The sequence below is a fragment of the Platalea leucorodia genome, assembly GCF_965183815.1.
Source record: "Platalea leucorodia genome assembly, chromosome: 7".
NCBI lineage: Eukaryota > Metazoa > Chordata > Aves > Pelecaniformes > Threskiornithidae > Platalea > Platalea leucorodia.
In genome coordinates this window covers 61,118,930-61,146,877 of record NC_138829.1, presented here as the reverse complement: position 1 = coordinate 61,146,877, position 27,948 = coordinate 61,118,930, and the positions used below count along the sequence as shown (strand labels likewise).

At 34.8% G+C, this 27,948-nt stretch overlaps 1 protein-coding gene across 5 annotated transcripts in view; it reads left to right on the top strand.

Annotated features, from left to right (window-relative positions):
- Positions 1-27,948, top strand: part of SBF2 (SET binding factor 2) — a 326,647-nt gene that overhangs the window by 283,388 nt on the left and 15,311 nt on the right. For all 5 annotated transcript variants that reach the window (XM_082317789.1, XM_082317787.1, XM_082317788.1 and 2 more), the window contains 7 exons: positions 2,117-2,254; positions 10,075-10,259; positions 14,535-14,711; positions 17,798-17,899; positions 19,139-19,324; positions 25,940-26,066; positions 27,415-27,542. In XM_082317789.1, the coding sequence (XP_082173915.1) occupies positions 2,117-2,254; positions 10,075-10,259; positions 14,535-14,711; positions 17,798-17,899; positions 19,139-19,324; positions 25,940-26,066; positions 27,415-27,542 (1,043 nt within the window). The remainder of the gene's footprint in view (positions 1-2,116; positions 2,255-10,074; positions 10,260-14,534; positions 14,712-17,797; positions 17,900-19,138; positions 19,325-25,939; positions 26,067-27,414; positions 27,543-27,948) is intronic.

The window sequence follows — 27,948 nt, the reverse complement described above, 5'->3', positions numbered from 1 at the left end:
ATCTGTCCAGTTGAATAATAGACTTTCATATCAGTCAAGCTATTCGTCTTCCTAGTCTCTTTCCTAAAGCATACACTATACTCTTTACAAAATAAAACTTTGTAAGTGCAGGTGGTAAGGATGTTATCCTTTCATTTAGACATTTAATTTCCTTTCATTTAACTAAATTGTTAAGATCTAAATTGGCTTTTTGAGGCATTGCTTCAAGGACTAGGAGACCCAGAGATCATTCAAGTGGATTTCAGGATGTGTAAACCCTGCTTAAGAGTTGAAGAGAAAATAATGTTTTTCTTCAGGCTTGTTCCACTTCGTCAGAGAGAAACAGCATGATGTTTCCTGCTCGTACATTTTCTATTCACTTCCTAATTGTGCTTCCAATTCAGACACTAATTTTAACAGGGCTATTTAGATACTAATTTTAACAGGTCTATCTTGAAATTTCTTTTGCCATCTCCAGTTAATTAGGTTACTGTCTATTAGTCTCCAGCATAGAATCTGATTGGATCAGCACTGGAGAAAACTATTTATAAATTACCATTGTGGTTTGTCAAAATGTGCTCAGTCAAATTCTTTGACTCTTTCTATCTTATTCCAAATCTTGGCTCTTGTGGTCAAGATACCAAATCCTGGCTTAAGCAGCTATGACATTTTTGTCCTATAGTGAGTCCACAGGAGGCTGCAATAAACTAGAAATCAAAAAATTTTGTTCGGCATTTGAAAAAAATCTGACTCATTGAGACTGAACACCTTTTTGTCATCATAGTATGGCCCAGGACCTGACCTTCATCTCCTTCCCTTCCTTTAAGTCCTTGCACCTAGACACAAATGGGTGGAGTTTTTCTGGTTAAGATTTTTCTGTTGTTGTTATTTTTCTTATTCTTGGGGTTTTTTTCCTTGATTCTGTTTTTTTGTTATTGGTTTCTTAACTTTTTCAAGCCTTAAGATTGTCTTAAGTGGACTGTCTGTTTAACTTCAGTACTTTCTCAGAGCATCGTACCTTCTCATCTTGTTTTTTTTTTACTCCACACTCTGTTTTTAAACTGTGTCTGTTTCCTCTCCGGCTTTGCTTTCATCCAGTCTTTCGCCGCTGCTTCTCTCTGTCTGAAATGCTCCTTCTCCATGTCTCCAGCAACTTAAGCAACATCAGTAACAACTGGAAAATGATTCTGTTTCTGAGATCTGTTAGCGTAGTCATCTGAAACTCCATGGATTATTCAGAGGTATCTGAGGTATTCAGAGGTTTTCGGAGAAGGAATTGTGATTCTCACAACAGTGCAGCCCTGCCTCCTACAAGTTACCTAAGCACGTGGGAAGACACTTTCTGAAGTTACCTACTGGTGAAGGAGCAGGTGGACTGTCACTAGGGAACAGGAACGTTACTTTTCAGAAGTGGAGATGCCTTGATGTGTGTTATCCAGGTGTGCATGCACTGTCCATCCCCTTTCCTCTCTTCTTTATCCCATTAAAAAGGTCAGATTCTGGGGGTAGGGTACTTGAAGGATATGAAGATTGTGTCCATTGATGTCTCTAAATGCAGCAGAGTGCATGAACACTGGTGTCTTTTGATATATGTATACTTTCAGTAAATGGGCAATATATCTCAAGAAACCTCCAGTTATAGGTAAGTAAACTTCTTTTACTGGAATGAGGAAGAGCTGGTTGAATATGGTTTTAACTTACTTTTGTTAAAGACACAGTTCTATCTGTTCTCTACACATTTTTTTTAAAGGCTGAAATTTGCTGACAAGTAGCACAAACTTAGAATTGTTACTTTTTGTTCAGAGAGTGAAGGGAAAACTACATCATCTCCATTCTGTTTGTATTGATCACTGGTTAATGATGCATGTTTTAAGTAGTAACCATGGGTTAACAGACTTTTAGAAGTTTAGCTTTGTGCAGTGGAATGAAAGAGAACATTGCGGGGTGCTGCTCTGCAGCCAGGTGATGAACATCTGAGCATTCTTTGTCATCAAAGGAATGGCTTTTTGAACCTTTGATAGACAAACCATGACACTTTCAGTGCTCTGCTTTACATAGTAAGCTTTTTATTTTGGTATTCTTTGTATTTATAAATGTACTTGTATTTTAATGCATTCCATTCTTCTTGTGACTCTAGCTCCTGCTTCCTTAGAATCTTCAAGCAGTATAGAACAAGAAAAATACCTACAGGCCTTACTGAATGTGATATCCGTCCACTGCAAAATGAATGGCAGTAATACTCTCACTGTTAGACCAACAATTGCTCTATCTCCAGGTAAAATCGATTTTGTAAAGTGTTTTTCTATGGTTAAGTTGAGAAATGAGTTTTCTCTGATTTGGTGTTAGTTCAATTTGCCCCATATGAATTCTGTTGTTTCTTTATTGTTGCACTTTCCAGATAGCTTATCACTCTTAGTTTCAGTGAATGTATTTTCCGTAGGTAAAGGATGTTTATAATCTTTCCCAGAATATTTTTCAGTATTCTTAATCTGACAGTAAACAATTATCTGCCTGTGTATGATGATACTTGAGTATGATGGGCCAGTCTTGAGGCATTAGTAATTTATTGCAATTCTGGAACAAATAAAATAGAGTTCTCCAGAATATCAAGATGCCAAATCTTTCCAGGTTTTGGGTTTTTTTTATATCAAATGCAACAATTACATTATATAACGGAATCAAAAGCAAAGAGCCATTTTAAAGTCTTTTATAACAAATTGAGCATATTGAAATCTGTATATTGAATAAGAGACTGCCAAATTGAAGAGAATGCAAAATACTACTCTGTTTCATATCATGAGAAAATACAAGATTGCAAACTCAAATTCTATCTGAACAGATGCACTATTTAGCTACAGCAGCAATGGAAGGCATTTTCATGTGTATTACATACTCATAATGGACTTCTAATGTCAGTTCCAAATAGAGCTTTACTTGCAGTGAATCTTTCAAAATACACTATTTGAGTTATGCATATGTGGAATCATGAAGAAATTAATCTATGTTTTATTTTAGTTATTTTGTGATGAAACCTAGTAAGGTTTATGTGAAGGTAACCCCCGTGTCTTAGAAAGAGGAGTACGTGACTTGAAATTGTGTCTGTCTTGTCTTATTCAGTTGGTGGTAATTGGCCTAATATAGCCAAACAGTGGCTTTTCTTATAAAATAACACAGTTCCCAGAGTGTGCATGCTTTGCTTCATTTATTGTAAAATATGTTGATTGCTTAGCTGTATCTAACATCTCCATGCTGTTGCCAATGTATACATGTGTCTTAAAAAATCTGAAGTACAAAATTGGCAAGAATAAGCTGTATTGTGTGAAGAAGGGCATTTTTATCAGTTATGTTAAGTGTTAGTCCGAGTAACACTGTAGTTTCTTAATCTTCTATTCTTTTTTTGGCTGACTTTAGGCACTGAAAGGAGGGCTTCAAGAATGTCTACTGTGTTTAAGCAGGTAGTGCCAGGACATTTGGATGTAAATCTATCCAATAGCTTTGCTCGAGGAGGTTAGTAAGACTAGCTCAAAGTCTAATATTTGAAATAATAAATGATAACAAACTGTTAGTGAAATAAAAATAATTACACTGCTTACCGATTCATTACACTGTGAAACAACAAAATAGAAATTACAGATTAGCCTCAGTCCATAACATTATTTAAGTATTAATTTCTGTTTAAGTCCTTTACTTACCATTGAAATAAAGCTCGTTTCATGTTGGAAATTAGTGGAAAATTAAGCACTCAGTTATGAATTATGTTTCTAAATACTTTGTGATTCATCCATATTTTTAATTCGATTAAAATGTATGGCCTGAAAATGCATATTTAATATTAGGATTGAATGCACTTTAGAATCTCCAATTACAGATCGTTCCAGCATTTGGCTGAAGATTAGCTGTTGCTTCATAAAGTTACAAATAATCTATCTGAATAATTTTACTCAGTATAGGAGGGAGTTATGTGGCCAGGCTGTAATAAATAAGGAGATACAGTGCGTTCTTTGGAAATAGTTATTCTTAGGTACAAGGGCTCATCAGTGGCATTTCTACAAGAAGCTTTCATTCTGTGAAGTGGATTCCAACTACTTTTACTCTTCTAGTCTGATGAAATTGTTATGATTTTTTAATGTGCATTACATGCATAAATTAGTGCATCAAATTCCTTAAATATATGTTTGTTGGGATAGGGATGAATCTGTTTTCCAAAAGGGAGCATTTTATATTTCGTTTATCACCTTTTAGCCCTGAAGGCTGCTCTTACGATTATTTCTAAGCATCTAAAAGTTACTTTTCTTCTTTTTTTGACTCCTTCCACTTTGTGAGCAGTGCATTAACCATGTTACAGCAAATGCAGCTCATATTTTCAGAGCTGGGAGTGAGAAAGGCCGTAAGATACCTCATCTAAAATTACTTAGACCTACTTTGACCTGCTGAGGTCCATTCCAACCTAAATTATTGTGTGATAGAAAAACTGTGGCTTCATATAGGGAAGAATAACACAATTTTGTAGAGAAAAACTTTCAAAAGAGAGGGACAGGATTAGAGAAAGGAAGGAAGGAAGGAAAAAAGCGGGAGGGAGGGAGGAAGGAAAGAAGAAAGGAAAATACTCAGGGCTGTGTAGAGAAGTTATGTGAGAATTGTAGCAGAAGGGAGGAGAGAAAGGGCAGTTAAATGGTGATCACCAAAGAATGGAAAATTCTGTGCCTTTTCATTAACCATAGTATATGCATGTTTCATATCTAAAAGTTCTGTTTATGCTCTCTGCTCACTGTGTTGTTATTCTAGTACATGGAGATGAAAAAAACATAGTGATTTTAATTGGATAGGTAAAGTGGCTAGGGACCTAAGAGAACAGGAGTTAATAGTGTCTGGAATTGTTAGATAAATTGGTGGCTGTGCCCAGCTTGACTTTGTACTGAAATAGTGAAAATGCTGGGTAGCTGACAGCAGACATTTGGTTGTATTCCATCCTCTTGTTTTGGGACAAAAGTGCCAACAGCGAAGTGGTGTTGAGGGGCAGTGAAGGTGCTCCAGATAAGTAAGGGAAAGCTTGCTGGCTGACTGTATGGAAGTTGTCTTTCGAAGATAAAAGGATTACTGAAATAACTATTGCTGGGTTCTGGGGTTGGAGTTTGTGGTAAGTGTGATAGGATGAGTTTGTTGCTACTCAGTGAAGAAAAAAGGAGTCTCAAGGCGGTATTAGGTCACAGACGTTTTGTTGGACATTGAAGTCTTTTGGCTAAATTTCAGCAGTAATCAGGAAGAGGGCAGAGAAGTTATCTTGTGTCTTGCTGGATTGATGCCACACCTGCTCTACATATCTGAAAGGTGTAATTACAGCCCAGTATCTGCAGTCTATTCACAGTTCAGCAGGATACATGAGGACTTCGCTGAAACATAAGAATGTTTGACAAGTACAATGGGAGCCCTAGTGAAGGTGAGAAGTTGACAGGGTAAGAGAGAACAGGGAAAGGGAGTATCTCCCTGTAGAGGAGTAAAGACTAGGTTTTTTAGATTAGCGAACAGAATTCTTTCAGAAGAAACTCTAAAATACACAAAGTATAGAGAAACTCTAAAATTGTTGTTCTCAAATAAATTGATTCACGTGATTTATTATTGCAAAGTTTTTTACTACTTTTTTACAGCTAGTTATATTTCACATGTGAAGTAGTGTCACAAGGCTGCCTGCAGGACCAAAAATACAAGGTTTTGGTCAGCTGAAAAAAAAACCAACTTATTTTATGCAGGCAGTCTAAAAATGGTGATTTCTCTCTCCTTCATATTCCTAAGAATAACTCAAAAAGCAAAAAAAAGAAAAAGGAAAAAAAAAGACAATGAGGTTAGCTAGTTACTTTATCATAGCAAGCAGCTATGGATTGTGCCCTACACTGTACAAAATACAATAGCAGTATTTTTGTGGTTTTGATTCTGGATCCCTCGTTCTTTCCTTGTTTTTATTCTCACACGTGCCAGGGCTCAAAAGCCAGGTTCAGCTATGATACACCAATTGAAAATGACATTTTCTATTTTTTGTGCCAGACAATGTATTTTTAATACACATCCATTTAAAATTTAAGTTAAAAGATATGTGCCAGTGCTTGAATAGTATTTCTCATTTTTAAGTATCATCATTGTTCTGAATACTCATCAGTTGTCCTGAATATTTGTGTCCGTGTCAGGTATGGTTATTTACTTTATCTGGAACATTGTAACAAAGTAGTTGCCTAAAGCCCAGTTAAGTTGTTTCTGATCTGAAATATTTAGCCAAATACTTATATTTCATCATATATTTTCATTCTTGGACCTTTTTTTTTGGCAATAGCTTGGGTGATATCTTTTATAGGAACTCTAAGTTCACTCAAAATACATACTTTTTCTTCTTATATTACTTTATAAGTATAGCGTGGTTCTACAGAACAGCACTTCTTACCTGGCATTGTTGTGTAATTTAGTAGAATAAAATGTTTTCTCAGTATGATTTGCTGCTGTTGGAAAAATACTAGGATATTTATAATTAATAGATACAGACTCAGCTCAGACATTTATTTTAAAAGCAGGAGACATTAATACTTTGAATACGTTTTAATAGAATATTTGTATTAAAAGAAGTTGCTTGTGTTGACGTGGTTTTTGAGCCAAAAATACACCCTCTGATAAGCATATAAGGCTCCCACTGAAAATAAGAATTTTTGCAAGGGGGGAGGAAATCTCTTTGTGTGATAGATAGTAGATGTTTTCTAAATTATATACTTTCACACAGTCCTGTAACATTGATTGTAGGTTTATAGAACTAACATCTTGCACTCCGGTTTGATTTTGAGGTCCATCAAATTATGTACCTAAAATAGACTAAAACAGTTCTTTAGAAAAGCACTAAGATTTGGGATTGTTAATTAAGCTAACTTTCAGATGGATAGAAGCTTTCAATAAAGTATTCAGCAGAATTATTTAATCGTTACATTTCCTTTGGTATTATAATTAGGGAAAAACACATGATGGCTGTGCTACATGTTTGAAACTATTGCAATGACAATGAAAATTACTCCTTTTTGATAAATGGGTACTTCCTTCCCATTTTATATTGGTTTTCTGGCTTGATTGATGTTTTGTCTTGTGATGACTAAGATTTGTGCTGTCTGATAAATCATGTACTATAAAGAAATTCAATATATACTAGATCTTTGGAAATTAATAAGTAACCCTTTTCTTTTCTCCGGCAATGTGTCTCGCTGCAATGTGCATTCCATTCCTCCTCCTTCTGTCTTAACTGTTATCTACCAGTGCTTGGGTACAGAGATAAATGTTTCACTCATTCAAATTCCAAACCAGCAACTAAGGGAAGAGTCCATCAAGGTACTGTATACTGTGTCCTGAAAGCACGTTCTTTTCTACCATCTCCATAACTACTGCAATATCTTAATACATGCTAAAGCGATACTGACAGAAAGCCTTGATTCTGCATTAACAAAATCTTGTTTTTTTTAGTTCAGTGTTGTGGTTTTGTTTTGTTTTGGGTTTTTTTGGCCATTGAATGTATGATGCGGTGACAGTGATTAGCCACACACTTCTACCATGTTATTCTTTAATAATGTTATGATCTAATGCGGAACGATATGTAGAAAATTTTCCGTGTGAAACTTTTAAACAGCAGAAAATTAATTCTGCAAAAGAGCATTTAGTACTCCTACTGCTTTAGTAAAATAGCTAAGAAATACCGTTATCTAGTCAATGAACTTTCTTTCCAAAATTATTGTTCATGTTAGTGAACATGGAAAAATTGATTTCTGCCAAATTAGAAAGTCATAATAATACGATATATGCCAAATAATAAAAGGTAGATATTGCTAACAAAAAATAAGGCAAAAAATACTGGGCAAAATTAGAATAGAAGTATAATACAAATATAATTGTGTCTTTTAATCACTGTTATCCATCACTGGTAAACATGTTCATCTGCATGTAACCAGTTTTGTTCCTGTTGATGTTCTACAGGCACTAATGAGGCCCTGCATTTGTAAAATGTTGGAAAGTGTGACTGTGTATTTTTGTCTGTATCATCTTTGGGGACAGTTGTCTGTGTTGGAGCTAGCATTTTTTCGTACCAAATGAACAAGAAATTATTTCTCTTATTAAACACTTGCTGTGATTTCTGCTTGCTGAAGTTTTTATTATTTCATCTGTAATAGTTCAGATGTGGAACAAAAGTTTATACTAAAAATACTACTTTACTGTGTGAGGTATTTTATAAAACTGGCTGTCTTTGAAGTGGAAACTGTTTAGAACTGTTACCAATACATAAGTTCCTAGCCAAGCATTCTCTGTTACTCCTATTCGTTTGCTGACATTTAAGACTAGCAGCCAGACAGGCAGACAAGCTAAACTGTACAGACGAGTCCCTGTTGAGGATTACTGTACAGAATTATTCTTTAATAGAAACATAATCCTGCTTCTAAAAAATAGAATAAAATTATTTTGCTGGTTGAGCTATCTCAGTGGAATTTTCCTGTTGTCTGCAGCTTTTTTCTTTGATGCAAGAAATGTTAGCTATGCATATTATTGGATTTTACTGAAGGGGCTGGAGGGGCTTTTTGGTACTGTTTATCTAAATTTCTACTACTATGAGGTATTTCTGGTGCCTCTTTTGAATATCTTGCTTCACAGATTTATGGACAAGAGTCTCTTCTGATAATCTGATTTACTGCATATTGGGTTAAAGAATTTCACACTGCCATTTGAATGCCAAATTTAGTATACTTTAAGGGATTTGATTGTCAAGTAGTGCTATTTATATTCTGAAAATCAAGTACCTTTCACATACCTCACATTGGACACACAAAAACAGTCTCACAAAATTATTGTTATTAACTAAGGGACAAGAAACAGGAAAGTATTTACTACTTGTCTTTTCTTCTGCTGGTCCTAAACAGGCCTTGGCAATCTGGTTTATCACTACTTTATCTTATGTTGAAATCACAAAATTTACTTAAGCATGATCAGATCAGAGCGTGTCTGTGTGCTGTAGGAATTTCCTCCTCTGAAAATGACGATATAGCTGCATCAGCAAGGCACAATATGCAAACTAAAAATGCTGTTGAGAGGCAGCGGTTATTAGGTTGGTACAATGCCATTCAAATATTGCTGTGCTGCTTTCAGATGCAAGTCCGTGGTTCCACGTCACACTGCACTGTTTCAAGCTCATGTTGTTGCTAGCTTTGGGATTTGTGTACCATGCCCTGCTGCCAGAGTAATGGTGATCTTACTGCCAGATTAAAACTGTAAGACTGTGATCATCTAGGCATCCTTCTCTCTGCTCACACAACTTTACCATAGTCACATTTGGTAGAATATAGTCGTGAAACACGTGATTAAAAAAAGAACTTCCTTAAATTCATTGTCATTTCTAATTGTCCATTAGACATGGACAATTAAAAACTAAAATTCATGGCATTCTGCATTTTAATCATGGCATGTCAAGAGTAAATATGGAATACTTTATCCTGAAATGTAATATTTGAACTGATCATCCTTATATACATTTTCATTATGATACGATATGGTTGATACTATTACATTGTGTAAGGTGAAAGGAACATGAGAATTCTAGGTAACAGGGAATTTTAAGTAATACTATTTCTGTTTTTGAAGTAATTAGATAATATTCTTACTAGTTAGACTTCCAAAATATTATGCCTTTGACAAGGAAATACATCAAATTTTTGTCCCTACTTCTGAAAAGAACAACACTAGCAATTTTATTTCCATAGACTTAAATGGATGTTAATTACTTGCAAGTTGTGATTCATTTTATCATTGTATTACTGATATCATAGCAACCATTTTCTCTTCAATAGAAAGCACCATGCATAGTTTGGTTAGTATCTGAGGTTAAATGACAATGCAGTAGGATGCTTTTGACAATTTTTGTTATGAAAATACTTCTTTCCGGTACGTGCTGTTAATTATGTCCTATGAGGGATGCAAATGACATGCTTAAGCATTCTACTTTCCAAATTATGTTTTAGCATATGCCTTAATAATTCTGATCTCCAGTGCCTCACGCAAAGAGGATTTTAAGTATTTTTCATCTTTATGAAGGTGTGTGGGCGAGTCTTCGTTCAAGCAACCGATTTATCAACACTCAGACTCCATTCATTGATGTTGGTGCAAGACTTGCAGGGAAAGATAACACCACTTCCTACAGTAGCAGCACTTTTCTGCAAAGTCAGCTTTTGAGACGGCAAGCAGCCCTCTATATATTTGGAGAAAAATCTCAGTTACGGGTAATGGCAATTTTTTTTTGTTTAATGTTAACGTAGTTTTTATTTGGCTTGAGTTTAATAACCCTAATGTTTTTACAAAACAGTAAATAATATTCTAGATAAGGTGAATGGATAACTCTCCTAAAGGTGTAAACTCTTATGAGGATTATTCCTATACACAGAATAACAATTAATGCCGTGTAACTCAGTGGGGGCAGGGGAGGATGAAAATCAAGCTCTCTGGTTATATAATACAACAAAGTTAACATAAATTAAAATATACTAAATTATCTTAAAGAGCAGTTAAAGATCAGGCTCAAACTCACAAAAGTTCTGTACATAGAGCCCTATTTGTCACTTTTGGTCAAGGGCTGATGTGTAGTACAGGTAAGAGATACAAAGATGGGTAACATGACTAGAGGAATGGAAGAGCTTTTGTACAAGGTAAGAGCATTCAAATGGGAAAGACACGGCTAGGAAGAAAATACATAGCTAGGCAACAGAGCATCCAGCAAAGCCTTCATATTCGGAAGTCACCACCTCTTCACTGTCTCAGCTGTCTCCCTGCATTGGCTTTGCAAGGAGCAAGGGCAGCAGAGTTTGGCTGTGCTCAGTGTAGCTGCTGGGATACAGATGAATTCCCTAGTAATGAGTGATAGGACAAGAGGAAACGGCCTCAAGCTGCGCCAGGGGAGGTTTAGGTTAGATATTAGGAAAAACTTCTTCACCGAAAGGGTGGTCAAGCATTGGAACAGGCTGCCCAGGGAAGTGGTTGAGTCTCCATCCCTGCAGGTATTTAACGAACGGATAGATGTGGTGCTCGAGGACATGGTATAGGTGGACTTGGCAGTGTTAGGTTAACGGTTGGACTCAATGATCTTAAGGGTCTTTTCCAACCTTAACGATTCTATGATTCTATGATTCTATGAATGGGGGGACTGTAGGCAAATGGAGTGAGGCTGGTGTAGCAGCAGCGGAGCTTGCTGCCCCTTTCAGAGACTGTTCAGAGCTATTCCAAGGGAAGTGCTGGAGTTGTGTATCTGTCAGTTATTGCTTTCAGAGCCAGGCTTAATTACACCTAAATACATACTACAGTATTCTGATTCTACTGACTACTCATATAATGTTCAGCTGAGTCGTCATCTCAGTGATTTCTATTTTGGGAAACATGAAACAGACTTATTTGGTAATTTAATTTAAAGTGTAATTTTATTTTTCCTGGTGTGTTGAAATATGTTATGAAGCAAACAGAATGTTGTTAGTCAGAAAAGCGATTACCAGAGAAGAAAACCTTTGTTACTGTGGGCAGCACTTAAACTCACATGAAACCAAATTCATGTGAATAAGGCCAACCCAGAAGTCTGCCCACCCTGATTTGATTACATGAAGAGGACCATGATGTCTACAGTTTCGTACACCTTTTTGGATAGATTTTAATATTTTAGATGCAGTTGTTTAAGGAACAGGTATCCTCTGCAATAATTCTTGGTAGCTTTACTTTTTTTCAGAAAATGAGGATTATTTTTTTTAAAATCTCTGCGTTCAAAGATTGAAAAATCAGTTGTTTTCTAATTTATTATTCAGAATGTCAGCATACATAAAATATTATGTACTATTTGAATTATATAACTTCCAAAAGCAGTTATTGGCAGTAGGAAAATACATCAGTATTCAATTCTTTCTGAAATTATGTTATATCAGGAGATGGAAGAGTCATGCTGTATCAGAATGATGAACCAAAATTCTTTGCAAATTTTGTTTCTATCTTGACTTTCCTTTGTAATTTCAAATGCTCTTTCATATCTTACTTGTATTTTCAGTTGTATTTTTAAATGATGGTTATATATCAGGTATTAGTTCTTATTCCATTTTTACTTTGTCTTTTAGAATTGGTTTGCAAATTCACTTTCCTTTTGGTTTCTTCATTACACATTGGTACACAAAGTAGTCATTTTTAATTAGTTAGATTTCATTTGACATTCTGTCACTTTCTAATGTAAGTAGCATAACAATAATTTGTAGAAATATCCAGAAATATCTATAATCAAAGTGTTCTGATTTAATATAATAAAGCATAAGAATATAACATAAAAGACTAAAGAGAAATCTTGAAAGTAATCATCATTTATCATTATTAGAACAAACTGTTCTTTTGAACAGTAAGAAAACTGTTTATTTTCCTGCAAAATTTTTCAGTTTTATTGAGTTGGGATTTTCATTTGCTTTTCTGGAGAACATTCTTCCCTAAGTATTCAAACAGGTCTATTCATACCAATTTTTCATCTTGTTAAGTCTTCTTTCATAACTGTAACCCCCAAAAGGCTCTGGCAGAGTAGGCACTTCAATGAAAAGGAACACAGGAAGAGTAATGGAAGAGAAAAAATCACATAGAATTGAATTGCCATAATCCAATAGTAACAATTATTCATGTTTCTATTTGTTTGATATCTTAATAAATGATAAATGAAGAGTTCAATCGTGCATCTAAAGATATGTAGTAGAAACATCTTTAGTCTGCTGCTTTGAAGTGACCCTTTAGACAACTTGAGCAGAAAATGGAAGTTGTTTAACGTATCAGCAGTCACAAAGTAGATGGGGGTAATATGTTAGTGCTTGGTATAGATTAAAGCATTTTTAATATGTTACCATACAGGTGTGTATTATGATGCAGAATATGAAAAGAGCTGACTATTGGATATACAAACAGCAAGCGTTGGACAAAATCAACATTAAATAGTCTGAAGTCCAGTACGATGTATATAATTTGGAAATGGTTTAAAAATCAGTACTTCAAGGATCCTTACATTATGCTGGATGATTTCCTTGCTGGCTTAGAGCTTACGGGTTTTTCACTTTTTGTTTGTTTTGTTTAATAATACAATTTTGCAGAAGATGAGTCATCTCTGGGCATTTCTAAGGAAAAGTGTATTGTGTTAGCAAATGTAAGAATAAAATTGCATAGTGATTAAGTGATTGTTTCGAACCTTCTCTCGTTGGTTTACATCTAGTCTATAAGATCAATTCAACTTTTGGTTTTGTATAAAGAAATTTTGTTGATTTTTGATTGTGAAGTATTTTCCTAGCTTTTGTTAGCATCCTGCTAACTTGGAATTTGTGCTGGCTTTGTAAGGGCTTGGCAGAGCATGCATTACTGGTGTTGATTCCTATAAGGACCTGCTTTATTCTGCAAAATATCATGTCACATAAATTGATGATACAAACAGAAATATATAACATTTTAAGGAAGTTGTGCTACTTTTCTCGATTGCTTTTATCATACATTATTACAAGTCAGCATTCTAAAAAAGCAAATTTGCTAGTTGAACTATTGAATTTATTTTTGAACCATGCCAAAATATAAACAGAACTAAATCTGGGCTTTCACTTTCCTACATTTTCACTTGGCATCCTATGAAGCAGCTTAATGAAGATTATTTGCAGGCCAGGTTTAATGCCATGAAAGAGCAATTTCTTAAGAAAACTGACAAAGTTTGCTGTGAAGATCTTCAGTGATGCTTCATACATGAGAATTGTTTTTCCTAGTAATGTTCTCCATATTATCCTTTTCATCATAGTTCTTTTTTTTCCAGTAAGCTAACTTGATCTCTTAATTCAGTTGTCCTCTCTTATTGCTCATTTTCTAAATGCAGTAAGTAAAACAAAACATGAAGAATTCTGCTAGGAAAACCTCACGTACCTCTTGGAAATTATATCAGGTGTTCCCTGACTGCTATTCTGTGTTGAAATAGGTACTTTAGACAAACAACTGTCTCAATATGCAGTGACTGCTTAGACGAGTCAGCTAGTTTGCAGTTTTGGGGGTTCTTTTTGGATTTGGGGGTTATTTTTTTCTGCTTTATTGAACTACTAGAATCTGTCCTGGACTGTTGGTATGTCATCCATACAGTTATTTTAATTTTTATTAATTTATTGTTAATTTGCTTTAAAAATATTGAAGGAAGCACATGATGTTGTATATAAAGAACTCAACAGATTTATCACTCAACTTTGGGTTTTTTTACTACTATTTTTATTATAATTATTATTATTTAAAATATGACTGCCATGCAGTACATTCTGCTGTTATGAGTAGTAGATGGGTACTTTATTATGGTACATTTTGAAAGTGTTGTAAGGATTTTTATTATCCTGGGCAGGTGTTTAACTAAACAGATTTTTAATTAGGAATTGAAATATTTAGTAACAAAGCAGGGAAAACTTTGAAATTTGATGAGACTGTCAGTGAAAAATATGCTTCCCTTTTAAATTACGTCTGCTGTTGTCCATTTCATACAGGGATTCAAACTTGATTTTGCTTTGAATTGTGAATTTGTTCCTGTTGAATTCAGTGACATCCGACAGACAAAGGCAAGCTTTAAAAAGCTGATGAGAGCTTGTGTTCCCAGCACTATTCCTACGGATTCTGAGGCAACATTCCTTAAAGCACTTGGGGAGTCAGAGTGGTTCCCACAGGTAATTTATATGACAGGTACTTCTAATAATCTATATGCAGTACTGCTTACACAAAATAAATTTCAGGCTCTTCTGACAGAGAACTATTGTGTTCTAACCAGCTGTTTTTCTTTGTTCATTGTAATTATTTTGTGTACTATCAATTCTGTCATTACATATGCATTATTATTTTAATACAATCATAACATTTACAAATGTGGGAAGCATTTTTCATAACATAATTTATCGTTTATAACACGACCACGTAGAGATGACCATTTTTTCTGCCTGTATAAATTTATGGTCTTTAACTGCTATTTCTTATTTTATATATTTTAAAAATCAGGAAAAAGTATAGAACAATAAACGAGCCTTTTGATTTTAAAACTGATATTCTACTCTTCATATGTGTTCCCACCCTGAATTTCCATATGCACAAGTATTTAACAAATAAGCTAGTATCTGTTATCTGTTGTGGGATATGGGGAAGTGTTTGCAGGGGAGAGGGGATTGTGTGTGTGTGTTAAACTGTTCTCTCTGAATCTGTTCCTTTACTTCCCTATCCCATATTCCCTTACATAAAGATTAACCAAACAAAGGCAAGACTGTGGAAGGAACTTTGCAGAATTCAAATTAAGAAGAATGTGGGAAAGTCAGCTCTTTGTAAATCTAAAACCATTTTAATTATAGTGAATGTTTTTTAACAGTTGCATGTTATGTTTGGAATCCTCTGCTGCATATGTTCTTCTCAAATGCAGTTAATCATAGAAAACAGAATAGACTTTTATGCTTATTTCTTAAGGAGGACAGACATGTGAGTAACACAGTCATTTCAGTAGTTATGCATCAAAAAATGTACTCCTGGTTGAAATGTGCTACAGTGCAAGAAGTGGCTTAACTTCTTCGCTTGAGGTGTGATCACTCCTTAGGGAGCATAGGAGCTGGTCATTGCTGTGTCTGGCCACCACGTTCTTCGGGAAGGGGAGAAGTGGGAAGAGCTTGAAGACTTGACTCCCTCATCATGTGAACATTTTCAATCACGGAGTAGTTGAGCAAGCTGATCAGTATAGATAAATTAATTGAATGTCACTTTGATGGAATAAACACGTCCCTACAGCAGCACAGAGATCAAGGGGAGATTGTAACATTGGAGATACTCTCTTTTGGCATATTTGAGAGGAAGAGTAATAGTGTATCACTCTTTGCTCAGGACTAGATCATAATGTCACACACTAGCTGTGGGACATTTAAACCACATTTCTGTGGTTTAAATCATGCCGTATGTGACTTATGTGATAAAGTTAATTTATCACTGATTTGACACATTTTTTACTATTCTTGTGAAAGAACATAGATCTGTCATTTTGGAAATGTGTTTTTATTGTGTTAAGCTTTCCTCTCCTGGGCAATAGAAGTTAGACAGTTTTGATTTTAACACTGTATAGGCCAAATATTTCTTTATACGAATGTGAATACGTAAGAAGAAATTTGAAGTGCTGCCCTATCTTCTGAACACAAATGATAAAAATAGTATTTTGCATTTTTTTATATTGAATCTGTATAACCAGACTGCATATGAGTTTCTTCATTAAGGATGGCAAAAAACAGCCTTTCTTCTTTTCTGCTGCCTAAGAAAGTATAGAACAGTAAACAAACTGATTAGTTTTAAAAACTGGTGCTCTTTTCAATATTTTCCTATTAAAAATTGCAGGAAAATTAGTTTCTTTTATTTTCTAAGTAATGGCTATTTGAATGTTCAGAGGAGTTAAGTGTTTTCGATCAGATTTTCCATGGTAATATTAATAGGATTGGGGTTTTTTTTTAAGAAGAAAAAATCAGACTGCCCTAAACAAGGATGAATTTTCTAGGGTTTAGCTGTTGTTTGGTTGATCTTTTTTCCTCTTTTTTTTTTTTTCCCCAATTTAATTTTGTTCTCCCTGAGTCACTTTCCTGTGCCTTCTGTACTTTCTGAACTTATTTTTTTCCTTGCATAAATGATCTTAGATATCTCTTGCCATCTTTTGTTGATTTGTTTTCCTACACTGCTTTCTCCCTTCTTTCAGGCTGTCATCTTTCCTACTGCTGCTATTGGTTGGAGTGTGTTCAGTGCTCTGCAAAGAGCAGTTTCAGTCTACTGTAAAAAGCTGAATTGCTTACATATTGTCTATTTTATTGTTTTCCAAAAATGCTGTCATAGTATGACAAAAATGGTAGAAATACCATGTAGATTTTCCTTTTAGTAATAATAATGAGAAGTCTCATAGTAAGATAAAATTGCACAAATTCACCTAAATCTTTTAACCTGCTTATACCTATCATGTTTGAATCAATCTCCTTCAAGTCAATAACCCTTCCCAGAGAAAATAGCTAACCCACCTGCTCAAGGAATTTTAGTATCACTGCATAATGAATATTAGAATGCAAATAATTAATGTATCTTCTTTCCATGTGTTTTAGGCAGTCTGCCTAAGAAACACCATTTAATCTATCTAAACTATTTCCAGGCTATAGAAATAGGATTCTTCTGTGTTCGTTTTTAGGTTTGTGGTTTGTTTTGTTGTTGTAGTAGGATTTTTCTGTGTTCGTTTTTAGGTTTGTGGTTTGTTTTATTATTATTATTATTGTTGTTGTTATTATATTCATTAATTTCCAGCTTCCATGAGACTGAGCATTAGAAATATTATCTTGTAAATACCTTACATGGGTTCTCCCATCAAAGTACATAGTGATTTTATGGAACCTTAACATTTCACAGGAAATTATTTTCGTGTTAAGCCCAGGATGGAATTTCTCTACAATAAATCTGTCAACTGTGTTGTTCGCATTCTCCTTTTTATGACAGCTATGTTATTACAGTACTCATTGGTTTTAATAGTTTAAGTTAGTATCTTCAAATCTTTACTTAGTTTTGTTGTAGGTCAGATGAAAATCCTGAGCCTGTTACATTTTATAGCTTTCTAATCTGTTGCATCAATGCATTTCTCTGTGCTACATGTAGATTTTGGAATATATATTTTAATATTAAATATTAAAATATTCTATTTATGGATTATATCTGGAAATGTGTCTTATACTTGAGTATGTTACTTATTTGTAATACTTTATAGCTTCACAGGATAATGCAGTTGGGCGTGATCATCTCTGAGCTCCTGGAAAATGGTTCTTCTGTATTGGTTTGTTTGGAAGATGGCTGGGATATTACTGCACAAGTAAGATGCTATTAAAACCTTGAAATAGCTAAATATTAAGAAAAAACATCAGCCAATTCTTTTTTACACAAGTGACTGATAATTTTGTATAACATTAATAAATTTGTCTTGTGTCAGCAGAGAAGAAACTAGAATGCATGAATCCTTGCATTCATTTGCAATTTACACCATGAAAGAGTTCCTTAAAATGCATTTGTTCCAAAGTTCCTGATGGACTTACAGTACTAAGGTTTAGATATAAAATCTGCATTCCTGCACCTGACCACGTGTAAGAATGAAAGCTGAAAGTTGCCACAACTATTCATTTATCTTTGTAAGCATAGTACACTTCAAACACAGCAGGGAAGGAGAGGAATTCTTTCTCTTGCCATTCACTTTCCATAAATGAAGTTAGGAGACCACACACAGGGAGAAAACTAAATTTGTGCCAAAATGACTGTAACACCTGCTGCAAGGACAGATCACCACAACAGATAACTTTCTGAAGCAAGCTATAAATTAGGTGAATGAAGCCTCGCTGCCTCATTTAATGCATGCATTGTGTCCATGTAGTTGCTTCATAATTCAGAAGATAAGCACATATATCAATAACTCTAGTAAATAAAAACTTCATGTGCAGCCAGTGTCCTGATACCAGGTAAACAAACCCACAAAAGAATGTTAACATAATTATTGGAATCATTGTCAAACAATGAAGAATAGAGAAGTGGACATACATAGCTGGAAGTGAAAGAAGTCTGTGCTGCATTTTAACGTCTCCTGGACGCTGTATATAAAAACAGGCTGAAATTGTCTGGTAAGCACCATAGCATGGCAACACTGCAGAAACTCTGAAGTCACCCTCAGGACAAATTCTTTAACACCTTCTTTGCTGAAGTAGCTGATACTATTTTATAAATGTTTATTATCCTTATTTTATTAATAAAAGTGGGTTTATTTCAAATGTAATTTAAATATGGTAAGCATTATAATGAATTCCAAAGTCTATAGTTGCTCAGGTTTTACTTTTACAGGTATCGTAAAGTCTCAATTTAATTGAAGCATTTTCATGTGAGATATTATTTGGTTTGTTTTATAAAAATACTTAATATATGCGGTAAAATACTTGTAATTGAGTTTATATGAAGGCTTTTGTTTCTTTGAACTATAAACACATTATGGAATATTTATATTCATTTACTGAAGTGTTCTCCTAACTTCTGTCACTCTTAACACAATATATCCTGTCTTGTGATCTAGGTGGTATCCCTGGTGCAGTTACTCAGTGATCCCTTCTATAGGACACTTGAAGGCTTCCGAATGCTGGTGGAAAAAGAATGGCTCTCTTTTGGTCATAAATTCAGTCAACGTAGTAATCTGACTCTCAATTGTCAGGGTAGTGGATTTGCTCCTGTTTTCTTACAGTTCTTAGACTGTGTGCATCAGGTAAGTCAATCTCTATCTAATTTTAGTTTACAAGAAGAATTAATAAATAAACGTGTCAATGCCACTATTTCAGATGTTACAGATAACGGTTTGAGAGAAGACTAGTAACCTCCTTCTCTAGGTTTTATTAAAGTGAATGGATTTCACCTCAAGAAGAGCTGGAATGGTTGCCTAGAGAGACTGACCCATCCACACAAAACAGACTAAGAGGGACAGTTGGCATTACAGATCTTTTAAGGTCATTTATGTAGAGATTTCAGATAGGAGTTTTTTAAGCTTAAGACTGGCTTTTCGCAGTCTGGAGTACCTTTATTCAGAAGAAGAAATCGACTGATTGTTAGTACAGTGACTAGACAGTTTTTAATTCCTTGTGCTTGATGATGAGCCTTGAAGAGGCCTTCTACTCCATTGGTTCTGGAAACAACAAGCTATAAACCAGGGGGTCCTGAGATGTTCTTATTTTTATATATACTGCATGTTCAGAAGAAGATGAATGCCAACAGTTACGTCCTGTAGGAAGAAGTTAAGTTAAGAATATTGCACTCATTTCAGGTTAATTCTAAAGTCTGTCTTTTTCCTTCATCTCAAACCAGTAAATATAAATGCTTTGCAGAGTCTCTGTGTATGCAAACACAAGATAGGATCTTGCGTAGTTCCTCTTGTAGATAGGTCTTTCTTTTCCACTCCTCTCATTTTTCTCACTGAAAAGACTCCTGGACATTATTAACCTGTATTAAAATTTACGGATGACTCTGTCTCACAGAAGATGACTGTTAAAGCACCAGCCCTCTTACTGGGAACAGACATTCATAGTGAATACTTGCATGAAGTAGACCCTGAAAGACAAGTCAGCAAGTAGACTTACTCTGCTACCTGAAGTAAAGTCCACAGATGGAATAACTTGCTAAACCAATGAAAAACAATCTTTAGATATCTATGGGAGACTGATAATGAATGGGCTTGTAAGCAGATGAGTAAAGACTTATGAAGAACATGTTGGAGAAAAGAAAAATTTTGTTTGTATCCCAACGTTAAACACCAACAGCCATCATTACTGCTGTCTTGCAAGTTAATAAATAATATACTTGGAATTTGGTTCGATTCCTACAGCATTCCCCATTAGAAAACCTTAGAAGTATTTGGCACATCTCCTGTTTCATCAATCTGTTTCCCAATGGCTGTGGTCCTCCGGTTAATTTTTGTTTGAAATGGGGAGATTTCCCTAAAGAGAATCAGTACTGTGTATTTCATTCAAGCAAGTTAATCTGCCCAGTTACCAGACTAACTATTCCTTATAATAGCTTAAGGTTATTGCTCCTTTTCTGAAGTAGAAAAAACAAATTCTTGGTTGCAGTGGCTACAACAGGACAGAATAGCCATGTCTGAAACCCATCTGCTTGGTGGTTTGTTCAATTCTGTGTGTAAATCATTCGTCTGGTTCTGTATTCTCTCTGCTGTCAGACATCATCTTCTCTAAGCTTTAATGAGCTGACTGGATAACGCTGTCTGTTAGCAGAATGGAGTAAACCTACATTTGATTTCAAGCAGTAGTGTAATTTTGAAGCGAATCCCTCCAGCATCTCCCCTTACCATTTGTTGCTGCTGTTTTGATGCATGTGTACTAGACTTTTCTTGGAAGAATTTAACCCAAAAGTTCTGCTTTGAGCTGCTCACCAGCTCTTAAAAGGATCTGAACCAATGATTCATCACTTAGCTTAAAACCATGGGGGTCATCAATGTACAATGGGGTCATCAACTCAGCTGGACTAAATCTAGTCCAAAGTAAAACAACAAATGTGTTGTATAGCTGCAGGGACCTCAGCGCCGGCTGCTTCAGTCTGTTTGTCTGCTCTTTTTGCTCTGAATTACTTGCTAATGTAGACATAGCCTACATCCTGTTTCTGACCCTGGAAACACTTTGCTTCAGTTTTACTGTAATAGATCTTAGAAAGTTGGCATAAAGAAAAGCAAGGAAATTATCTACACATACCTGTACAGTATTTTTTTCTCGAGTCCGGAGATCATGCAAACTTTGGAAACAAATGGGTTATCCAGAACAAAGACAAAAATTAAATGCAAGGATTTTGGTTTATTGTCATAAAATAGAATGTACCATGTTTTCTTCATGGCAAAATTCTTGGGTTTTCTTTAAGTTATGTTTAACACAATCTGCAGCTCTAAGAACATGGAATAATGGATTATAATTATCCTGGCTTTAAAAGTTAGCATGAAATGTAAAGTGGGATAAATCCCTGCTGTTAACAACTAACTGTCAGGTAGGATTTTGCCTCAAGATGCAAGGTGCCTAAAATATTGCTACTATACTTGTGAATGTGTCAAGGAAATAGAAGAACGTTGCCTTTGTAGTTCATCTCAGATAGCGGCTTTGATGCATGTCACTAGGTATATGACTCTTCTCTATCTTTAAGAGGCAATATAAAGTATACAAGTTATTAACAGATATATTTTACAGAAAGATCTGTATTTTCTGATTTTTGGTCTTAAGCTGTGCCCACATACCCCAGCTGCAGCTGTATCAGAAGAAAGATTACCTCCTGCAAGCAATCTGGAGCTATTCATCACTTCTCCTCTGGTGGAGATACCACCGTTCTAGTCTGTTAGTCATGTGAACCTGCCTGCCTTTTCCAATCAAAATGGTAGAATAAATTTGGTAGAAAAGACCATCTTATTTTGGTGTGTGGATTTAGAAGCAGTTCAGCAGGTCAATCTGAAGGAGGCAGTAACTTCTCATGAGGAAAAATAGGGCTGTCTAGGGGTTATAATCTTTTCAGCCAGTGTTATCTTCAGTCAAGAAAGGACATGGGACCACAGCTTTACTGCATAATCAGTGTAATATAGATAATATAGACTTGTCTGTTATTAGAAAAAATCTTTAAGCTAAATGAGTTACAATCCTATTTAGAATGCAACTCTGAATAAGTTTTCTGAAATAGATTTACGACGATCAGTCTTCTAACTTATGATGGCATAATATTCATTTACCAAATTCTAACCATATGGTTGTAAACTCTAGGGAAATTGCTTTTGAAGTCAAATTTAATGGTTGAAGTTTCATAGGAATTTACTATGAAAAAGAAATCTACTTAACATTTGTACTTCAACATTTCTGTTAAGTTTCATTGTTTTCTGTGCAACTTGTTAGACAACTACAGAATCCAATTAGATTGCAACTTGACCCTAAAGTGTAATATATTATGATCAGCATTTGAAAATCACCCACTCACTGGATATAAACATTTGGTCCTTTCAAAATATTTTTAACCATTATAGTCTCAACATACTAGCTGCAGAAAAAAAGTCACTACAGAGCCAGTATGTGCATTAAATGTCATGGGTTAAACTAAAGATACAGAGAAAACAAATGAAGCAGTGATTCCTAAATTAGAACTGCATCATCTTGTAAAAAGTCATTGTTTATGCCAATATCTCCAGGTGTCAGCTGAATTATTAATGCAAAATCATTCTTTCACAATAACAGCATCTGGCAGATACTCTCTCTGTTTCTAAGAAGACTGAGTTTATGAAAGTGATGTCAGTGCAGGAAGCTTTTCTTATTTTTCTTTTGTATCTATTTGGTAATTTATTAAATGTAATTCAAACGGAATGATTTTCTAGAACTGACTTCTTTTAAGCTCAATAAGGAGCTCTGTTACATCACCCTGTACAAGAGGAGGTGAGTGCACTACTCCTGTGGTAGATGTATTCAGTTATTCCAGTGTTTGCAGAAGTAGTCTCTTAGTGATTACTAGCACAGGACATTTCGGAGTAGTGTATTTCTTATTTGAACTAAGTAAATATTCATATATAATGGGACTACAAAACCAAAATGTATTGCAAAACTAAGGAAGGCTGATCGAAGTACTGAAAAACTAAGAAAGGCTGATAGAAGTGTAAGATTATTAAATACATTTAGGAGATACTTAAGTTAATTGGGAACATGGTGATTTGAAAAAGAATTCTGAAATACTGAGTTTCTCTAATCATAATGTTAGAAACACCTGTCGGTTTACTCAGGTTTTAAATGTTCATATATTATGGAGATCAAGCATTTTAAAAGATGATGCCGTTGTAATTTTCATAGATACCCTGTCCCTGTAGACCTGTCTTTCTAGGTGGTATGCATTGAAATTGTAAAGTATAAAACATTGCTTCTAACTTACATGTAAATTTTGAGTATATCCCTTAAAATCAATTAATTAACTGAAATGGCACCAGAGTTATCAGAGAGAAACCAGCTATATTTAACCTCAACCTAAGTGGTTATGTTGCCTACAGTAACAAAAATCTCTTTTATGTTTCTTTCTAATTGCTTAAATTAATGCAATTGTGTTCTTCTATGTTAAATTTCTAATTTATCACTTCTGATGTTGGAGCTGTATTTTATCAGGAGCTTTTTTCCCCTGATAGCTCAGTCATGTTTTAAATTATGCAGACTGCACTGCAGCTAAACACATCATCCGTAACAGTAGTCACTTCACCTCACTGTGGCACCTTTCCCATCTCCAAGTGTGCTGAAATCAGCCACAGCCATTAAAACACAGACAATAACAATAACTCCATTATTCACCTTCATCAAAGAAATGATTTAGATGGTAGTTGTTTTCACTTTAAAAGTAAATTATATTATTATAACTCCTAGTTGTAGCTCCAGAACTCTCAGAAATGGGATCACTCACAACACCTAGATCCATGACAGGATTTTAGTAGCAGCTTATTTTGTAACTCTTCAAACGTATTAAAATAATTATTGGACCATAAGTAGAAATTAGGATCCTGTATAATTCATGTCAAATAGCAGAATGTAGCCTTTCCTTCTTACAGTATATTAAAGAAAACTTCTCCTAACACAAGGAGAAAATGTATACTAAAGTACTTGTATATGTGTGTATATGTGTCTAAATGCACACACATATGCAGAGCTTTTTGGATCTCAGCTCAAAAGTACATTATGTCATTTTTGAACAGAATTGGTGTACTCGGATTATATTTTAATCTAATACATGCCAGAAAAAATATTTTCTTTTTTATAAGGAGAACTAAAAAGTTACTTTGTCTATGAAGTTGAAGTCTTGAATTTATTACAGAAAAAAATTTGCTTAGCTTTATTCTTACAAAACAGTGCAGGAATGTAGTCATTTGTATCAGGAGAGGAGTGGGGATAAAGTAAGTGTGGGTATATTGAACTGAGATATCTTAAAGTATCTTAGCATTTTAAATGCCTAGCTACAAGCTAATATTGAGATATGATAACAACAAATTCTCTGACTGAAACGTTGTGTATGTGTTTATAGGTCCTTTCAAGGGATTTTCGTGTCACTGTTGTACATTCGGTAGATAACCTTTCCTTGCTAAATGCATTTTTTTTTTTCTTTATTTAGCTGGTTGGTTTTTTTTTTTCAACTGGCGCGTGTGAAAATCTAAACATCAAGGAGCTTCAAGTAGTCTAATACTAGTTTCCATAAGTACTAAAAAAAAAAAAAAAAAGTTTCTCTCTTAAGGAACCAATAAGTAGAGATTAGAGAAAAAATACGTAATGGAAAAATGAGTGTGGTGGGAATGCAAAAGACAAGACATGGCAAGATTGCAGAACTAAAGGTATTTAGAAGTTTTATGTGAAGCTAGACAAAGCACAGTGGGACATATTTCAAATGTGAAATTCAATCAGCAATTTCTTTTTTGATTGCAAACTGTACTTATTTCCATTGTAATTGGGAATTTTCAGTTAATTACCATGCTTAATTCTGAAAATAAAGATCACAATTCATAAACTTATTTGAAGAGTAAATTTTAAATTTGAAATTAACACATGAAATTTCTGTGAGCAATATCTCATCAAGATTATTAGAATCTTGAATTTTATATGGATATCAAGTATAAATATCATCAGTAATTAATGCTAAAAAATTTTGCCATGAATATCAAACTTCATGATGAAAATCTTATACCAGGCTCTTTCTGATAATGTTCAAAAGGCAGCAGTTGTGAACAGCCACAGTGCTGTACTCTGATAATCTTGTACTGTCTTCTTAAATATCTGCTCCTAACTCCTGTTGCAGGCATTCACTGAATTAGATAGATCCCAAGCCTAACTGAGGATAACAGTTTAAGATGTTACATAGTTTTTACTGTTTTAAAAGAATGATGGCAAGGCACCTCCTCAGTATGTTTTTTTGGTTTGGTGGGGGGTTTTTTTGTAGTGTAATATTTTGGTGCATATTTTGAAAAGGAAGAAATATGTGTAGGGTAGCAAGTACTTCAGAAATTAGCTGTTTCAGTAATGGTAGATGGAATATCATTTGCAGCATTACCTCATTATATGTCTGCTATGTTGGGTTCTGAGCAATATCAAGAAGTCCGCTGCAAAACCTTCCAATTAAAGTTTGATTTCCAGCTACATCCAGGAGTAGCATCTTTGCCTATGAAGTTACATGGTGTCTCAAGAGTTATCATAAAAGATTTATATCCAGTTTAATTACTTTGAAGAATCCTGGGTTTTGTACAGAGTATAATGCTGCTTATTATACAGTACACCCTATCTGCTCTGAAACATTTTTTGCAGCATAGTAATAAATGAATTTTTTTTTTTTTTTTTAGATTCATAACCAATACCCAACCGAGTTTGAGTTCAATCAATATTATCTGAAGTTTCTGGCTTTTCATCACATATCAAATCGATTTAAAACATTCCTTCTGGATTCAGACTACGAAAGACTGGAACATGGTATGTGTGATGTTTGTTTATTGCATATTGGTTTTGTAGTTGTTGGTATTTTTCTCGTCAATATTTGGTCTACAAAAATTTGCCTAGCTTGAGATGGTCCAGTAATTGCATGGTGATGATGTCATGAATTCCATTTCAGGAATATAAAGCAAAATGGAGGTGAAGAACATGTAGAATTTTCTGAATGAATGATTCCTGAGCCATGCCACTGATGGTACTAAGAGAAAGTGGAAGAAATTAGTGCTGTGCCTCAGGGTTATTTAGCAATTTATCCACATGGTTCTGTTTCCTCTACTAAATACCTTATTTTAACACAAAATCCTTGGGAATCCCTCAGAGAGTGTATGAGGTTTCAGAAAGGAAAGCCTTTTCATCTATTATCTCTCACTTCTTTCTCTTGCATTCTCTTCAGTGTTTCTCTTCGCTTATATTTCCTTTTTACTTCATCTAACGTGTGCAACCTTACTGGTTCCAAGGCCTTATCTACACTCAGAGCCTTCTTAATAAGACTACACAGCCACAGTTGAGACTGTTCTTGGAACTTGTTCACTAAGCAAAACACTAATGTGCTCTGAATTTCACTGCTTTGTGGGGTGGTTCTCATGGCATATGGTCAATTTGAATGCTTTTCTTAAAAACTGTAGTAACTGCGGAACAGACTGCATTTGAGCAACCATTTTATTTCAACAAAAAAGTTAATTTCCATTATTTACCTTCATTTGAACAAAAAAAGGAAGTTGGAATCAATGACCTCCTGTGGTTCCTTCTAACCTGGATTGTTACATACTACTACAATTTGGGGGTGCATTGTTTTTTTATTTAGGGATAGTTTGCTTTCAAATACTATTTAATGCAATATAAAATCTTGTTTCCAGTAGTCTTTGGATAAGCTATATGTCCTTCCAAAGTCATTTCAGATAGCAGAAATCTATGGCTAACTTATTTACATTAGCCTGATTTGTTTTCCCTGAAATGAGGTAGCAAGTAATTGCAGGTACAGCTGGTCTAGCAGATTGGAAGGGCTGGTAACCTTGGGTAGTGGGTGGCAGAATCAGTTAGCAGGGCTTGGTGGTCTGCTGAGTCAGCATACCTGCAGGCAGAAAGGGACATTCATAAATACACTCAAGTATTTCAGTAAATTTCAGACCAGGTTTATAAATATAATGCTACTGAATAGTTGCAGTCGCAAAGTACAGCGGTTGTTTCATCAAATACAGTCTCTTGTTGCAGTGGCATTTGATAGTAGGTTTTACTATACATTTAGTCTGTGAAATTCCTTTTGGCTATGCTTTAGTGTTTGTTATGTATTATCATAAACCTATCTTTTTGCTGCTATGATTTTCCCTAGGGACATTGTTTGAAGATAAAGGAGATAAACATGCCAAAAAAGGAATTTGTATTTGGGAATGTATTGAAAAGATGCACAAAAGGAGCCCTATTTTCTTCAATTACCTCTATGCCCCTGCTGAAATAGAGGTATGATTTAAAAAAAAAAAAAAAGCTGGTTTGTTATTCTGAGTGATTCCTTGAGTACATTTTGATATCTTAATTATTCTCAACTGAATTAAGCATTTGGTGGACAAAGTTGACCCACCTTGATTGATTGCTTTGGTAGTGACCTTCACCCTGATAAATCATTTGTTTGCATGTCTGTCCGCTGCTAGTGGCCAGAAAACATAATGACGGGACACTCTCCACTGTCTCGGAGGCCATGGCACCACTGATATTTTTGTTGGTGTTTCTTGGTTTTCCTTTTTCCTCAAGTTGTTTCACCGCGCTGTGTCTTAGCATACACAGCACCTTGCACTCAAATCTGCTATATAAACTGACCTAATTTAAAAAAAAAAAGAGAGAAAAAAGATTATTTTCTTTAAGGCATTTT